The 6,000-nt window shown below is 46.9% G+C and overlaps 1 protein-coding gene across 1 annotated transcript in view; it reads left to right on the forward strand.

Annotated features, from left to right (window-relative positions):
• Positions 1-4,064, forward strand: part of LOC126188410 (protein amnionless) — a 150,280-nt gene extending 146,216 nt beyond the window's left edge. The window contains exon 8 of the mRNA XM_049930013.1: positions 3,854-4,064. Coding sequence (XP_049785970.1) covers positions 3,854-3,979 — 126 coding nt within the window. The 3' untranslated portion in view covers positions 3,980-4,064. The remainder of the gene's footprint in view (positions 1-3,853) is intronic.
• The last annotated feature ends 1,936 nt before the right edge of the window (positions 4,065-6,000 follow it).

Genomic DNA, 6,000 nt, shown 5'->3' on the forward strand with positions numbered 1-6,000 from the left:
CCTAAACCTTTCTGTTCGAGCTCTGATTTCTCTTATTTTATTTTGATGATCATTCCTACCTATGTAGGCTGGGCTCAACAAAATATTTTCGCATTCGGAAGAGAATGTTGGTGACTGAAATTTCGTAAATAGATCTCGCCGAGACGAAAAACGTCTTTGCTTTAATGACTTCCATTCCAACTCGCGTATCATATCTACCACACTCTCTCCCCTACTACGTGATAATACAAAACGAACTGCCCTTTTTTGCACCCTTTCGCCGACCGGAGTGGCCGAGCGGTTCTAGGCTATACAGTCTGGAACCGCGCGACAGCTACGGTCGCAGGTTCGAATCCTGCCTCGGGCATGGATGTGTGTGATGTCCTTAGGTTAGTTAGGTTTAAGTAGTTCTAAGTTTTAGGGGACTGATGACCTCAGAAGTTAAGTCCCATAGTACTCAGAGCCATTTTTTGCACCCTTTCGATGTCCTCCGTCAATCCCACCTGATAAGGATCCCACACCGCGCAGCAATATTCTAACAAGAGGACGAACCGGTGTAGTGTAAGCTGTCTCTTTAGGGGACTTGTTGCATCTTCTAAGTGTCCTGCCAATGAAACGCAACCTTTGGCTCGCTTTCCCCACAATATTATCTATGTGGTCTTTCCAACTGAAGTTGTTCATAATTTTAACACCCAGGTACTTAGTTGAATTGACAGCCTTGAGAATTGTACTATTTATCAAGTAATCGAATTCCAACGGATTTCTTTTGGAACTCATGTGGATCACCTCGCACTTTTCGTTATTTAGCGTCAACTGTCACCTGCCACACCATACAGCAATCTTTTCTAAATCGCTTTGCAACTGATACTGGTCTTCGGGTGACCTTACCAGACGGTAAATTACAGCATCATCTGCGAACAGCCTAAGAGAACTGCTCAGAATGTCACCCAGGTCATTTATATAGATCAGGAACAGCAGAGGTCCCAGGACGCTTCCCTGGGGAACACCTGATATCACTTCAGTTTTACTCGATGATTTGCCGTCTATTACTACGATCTGCGTCCTTCCTGACAGGAAATCACGAATCCAGTCGCACAACTGAGACGATACCCCATAGGCCCGCAGCTTGATTAGAAGTCGCTTATGAGGAACGGTGTCACCGTAATCACAGCTAACACTTGGTTCAAGAATCGTGAAAGAAGGTTGTATACATGGAAGGAGCTTGGAGATAATAGAAGGTATCAGATAGATTATATAATGGTAAGACAGAGATTTAGGAACCTGTGATGATACGCGAGTTGGGATGGAAGTCATTAAAGCAAAGACGTTTTTCGTCGCGGCGAGATCTGAAGGTTGTATACATGGAAGGAGCTTGGAGATAATAGAAGGTATCAGATAGATTATATAATGGTAAGACAGAGATTTAGGAACCTGTGATGATACGCGAGTTGGGATGGAAGTCATTAAAGCAAAGACGTTTTTCGTCGCGGCGAGATCTATTTACGAAACGGTGTTTCACTTCGATGCATGAGACGTTTGTAGTCCTTTTTTCCTGCTTCATTTACTGCATTTCTATATTTTCTCCTTTCATCACTTAAATTCAGTATCTCTTCTGTTACCCAAGGATTTCTACTAGCCCTCATTTTTTTACCTACTTGATCCTCTGCTGCCTTCACTATTTCATTCCTCAAAGCTACCCATTCTTCTTCTACTGTATTTCTTTCCACCATTCCTGTCAATTGTTCCCTTATGCTCTCCCTGAAACTCTGTGCAACCTCTGGTTCTTATGGTTTATCCAGGTCCCATCCCCTTAAATTCCCACCTGTTTGCACTTTCTTCAGTTTTAATCTACAGTTCATAAACAATAGATTGTGGTCAGAGTCCACATCTGCCTCTGGAAATGTCTTACAATTTAAAACCTGGTTCCTAAATCTCTGTCTTACCATTATATAATCTATCTGATACCTTCTAGTATCTCCAGGCTCCTTCCATGTATACAATCTTCTTTCATGATTCTTGAACCAAGTGTTAGCTGTGATTAAGCTATGCTCTGTTCAAAATTCTACCAGGCGGCTTCCTCTTTCATTCCTTACTTCCATTCCATATTCACCTACTACGTTTCATCTATATTTACATCTACATACATACTCCGCAGTCCACCATACGGTGCGTGGCGGAGGGTACCTCGTACCACAACTAGCATCTTCTCTCCCTGTTCCACTCCCAAACAGAACGAGGGAAAAATGACTGCCTATATGCCACTGTACGAGCCCTAATCTCTCTTATCTTTGTGGTCTTCCCGCGAAATATAAGTTGGCGACAGTAAAACTGTACTGCAGTCAGCCTCAAATGCTGGTTCTCTAAATTTCCTCAGTAGCGATACACAAAAAGAACGCTTCCTTTCCTCCAGAGACTCCCACCCGAGTTCCTGAAGCATTTCCGTAACACTCGCGTGATGATCAAACCTACCAGTAACAAGTCTAGCAGCCCGCCTCTGAATTGCTTCTATGTCCTGCCTCAATCCGACCTGATAGGGATCCCAAACGCTCGAGCAGCACTCAAGAATAGGTCGTATTAGTGTTTTATAAGCAGTCTCCTTTACAGATGAACCACATCTTCCCAAAATTCTACCAATGAACCGAAGACGACTATCCGCCTTCCCCACAACTGCCATTACATACTTGTCCCACTTCATATCGCTCTGCAATGTTACGCCCAAATATTTAATCGACGTGACTGTGTCAAGCGCTACACTACTAATGGAGTATTCGAACATTACGGGATTCTTTTTCCTATTCATCTGCATTAATTTACATTTATGTATATTTAGAGTTAGCTACCATTCTTTACACCAATCACAAATCCTGTCCAAGTCATTTTGTATCCTCCCACAGTCAGTCAACGACGACATCTTCCCGCACACGACGGCATCATCAGCAAACAGCCGCACATAGCTATCCACCCTAACCAAAATATCATTTATGTAGATAGAAAACAACAGCGGACCTACCACACTTCCCTGGGGCACTCCAGATGATACCCTCACCTCCAATGAACACTCACCATCGAGGACAACGTACTGGGTTCTATTACTTAAGAAGTCTTCGAGCCACTCACATATTTGGGAACCAATCCCATATGTTCGTACCTTAGTTAGGAGTCTGCAGTGGGGCACCGAGTCAAACGCTTTCCGGAAGTCAAGGAATACGGCATCCGTCTGATATCCTTCATCTATGGCTCGCAAGATATCATGTGAAAAAAGGGCGAGTTGCGTTTCGCAAGAGCGATGCTTTCTAAAGCCGTGTTGATGCATGGACAGCAACTTCTGTGTCTCAAAGAAATTCATTATATTCGATCTGATAATATGTTCGAGAATCCTGCAACAAACCGATGTTAAGGATATTGGTCTGTAATTTTGAGGATCCGTCCTTCTACCCTTCTCTCCCTTTTCCTACTATCGAATTCCAGTCACCCACGACTATTAAATTTTCGTCTCCCTTCACTTCTGAATAATTTCTTTTATCTCATCATACATTTCATCAATTTCTTCGTCATCTGCAGAGCTAGTTGGCATATAAACTTGTACTACTGTAGTCGGCGTGGGCTTCGTGTCTATCTTGGCCAGATAGTAATACGCATATGGAAATAAAATGTCTGGTGGACGGCAGGAGTGTTTTCAAATGTAATTTAAAGTTATTTTTGCTCGAGCACTGTTTCTATACCGTGTAGAAGTTGCTGAATAGAAATACAGAAACAGCTACAACTTGTAAATGATTAGCATGTAGCCAGACGAACACATATTCGTCAGTCGTCCCTGCAGGCTCGACACATTCCGCGTGGTGAGGTGTATGACGAAGGTGTTGTTACCCGGCAGGAGGAGCGCAAGGCGGCGCTGTCGGCCGCCACGACGTACACGGAGCTGCAGAGCCGCGTCGACACGCAGGAGCTGGTCGACGTCGACATCGGGGCTGCCGCCGCCGCCGCCTCCTCGGACGTCTGACCGCCAGCCGGCTCCACGTTCTCTACTGTCTCTGCAAACTTGTAATAAAATCAGTTCCTACCTTAACAATAAAATAAAAAGAGTATTCCACCAGCAGCATTCCTTTATTATACCTGACAGGCTTCATCTACGATTTGCAGCCATTTTCAGATCTAAATATGCAAACCAAACTTGTCCTTACCCTTTCCTCTACTGTGTTTATGTTTCTGTTTCACGGTATAAGGTTTCGATTGCCTTGGTGGGTGTGGTTCGCTGCGCACAAATTGCACACGGTTTTCCGTGTATTTCTCCCACAAGACACACGTGTATAACAACCATGTTTACGCAGAAAAGTTAACACATCTCTTCGTTGAATCACACTCTTGAAGTCACAGAATCTCGCCAGGAACGTAAAAAAAACTACACAGACATATACGAGGGGTGTTTGAAAAGTCCGTGCAAAAATAAAAACTACACTCCTGGAAATGGAAAAAAGAACACATTGACACTGGTGTGTCAGACCCACCATACTTGCTCCGGACACTGCGAGAGGGCTGTACAAGCAATGATCACACGCACGGCACAGCGGACACACCAGGAACCGCGGTGTTGGCCGTCGAATGGCGCTAGCTGCGCAGCATTTGTGCACCGACGCCGTCAGTGTCAGCCAGTTTGCCGTGGCATACGGAGCTCCATCGCAGTCTTTAACACTGGTAGCATGCCGCGACAGCGTGGACGTGAACCGTATGTGCAGTTGACGGACTTTGAGCGAGGGCGTATAGTGGGCATGCGGGAGGCCGGGTGGACGTACCGCCGAATTGCTCAACACGTGGGGCGTGAGGTCTCCACAGTACATCGATGTTGTCGCCAGTGGTCGGCGGAAGGTGCAAGTGCCCGTCGACCTGGGACCGGACCGCAGCGACGCACGGATGCACGCCAAGACCGTAGGATCCTACGCAGTGCCGTAGGGGACCGCACCGCCACTTCCCAGCAAATTAGGGACACTGTTGCTCCTGGGGTATCGGCGAGGACCATTCGCAACCGTCTCCATGAAGCTGGGCTACGGTCCCGCACACCGTTAGGCCGTCTTCCGCTCACGCCCCAACATCGTGCAGCCCGCCTCCAGTGGTGTCGCGACAGGCGTGAATGGAGGGACGAATGGAGACGTGTCGTCTTCAGCGATGAGAGTCGCTTCTGCCTTGGTGCCAATGATGGTCGTATGCGTGTTTGGCGCCGTGCAGGTGAGCGCCACAATCAGGACTGCATACGACCGAGGCACACAGGGCCAACACCCGGCATCATGGTGTGGGGAGCGATCTCCTACACTGGCCGTACACCACTGGTGATCGTCGAGGGGACACTGAATAGTGCACGGCACATCCAAACCGTCATCGAACCCATCGTTCTACCATTCCTAGACCGGCAAGGGAACTTGCTGTTCCAACAGGACAATGCACGTCCGCATGTATCCCGTGCCACCCAACGTGCTCTAGAAGGTGTAAGTCAACTACCCTGGCCAGCAAGATCTCCGGATCTGTCCCCCATTGAGCATGTTTGGGACTGGATGAAGCGTCGTCTCATGCGGTCTCCACGTCCAGCACGAACGCTGGTCCAACTGAGGCGCCAGGTGGAAATGGCATGGCAAGCCGTTCCACAGGACTACATCCAGCATCTCTACGATCGTCTCCATGGGAGAATAGCAGCCTGCATTGCTGCGGAAGGTGGATATACACTGTACTAGTGCCGACATTGTGCATGCTCTGTTGCCTGTGTCTATGTGCCTGTGGTTCTGTCAGTGTGATCATGTGATGTATCTGACCCCAGGAATGTGTCAGTAAAGTTTCCCCTTCCTGGGACAATGAATTCACGGTGTTCTTATTTCAATTTCCAGGAGTGTATTTACGTGTTTGGGGTAAACTTCTTTTATTTTTCGACATAGTCCCCTTTCGGGCTTATAACTTCGTCCAACCCTGTTCTAATTTGTTGATCCCTTCCGAATAATAGGAATTGTCGAAGTCCGCAATATACGAGTACCTATTAGT

Source organism: Schistocerca cancellata, chromosome 5 (assembly GCF_023864275.1).
Source record: "Schistocerca cancellata isolate TAMUIC-IGC-003103 chromosome 5, iqSchCanc2.1, whole genome shotgun sequence".
Classification (NCBI taxonomy): domain Eukaryota; kingdom Metazoa; phylum Arthropoda; class Insecta; order Orthoptera; family Acrididae; genus Schistocerca; species Schistocerca cancellata.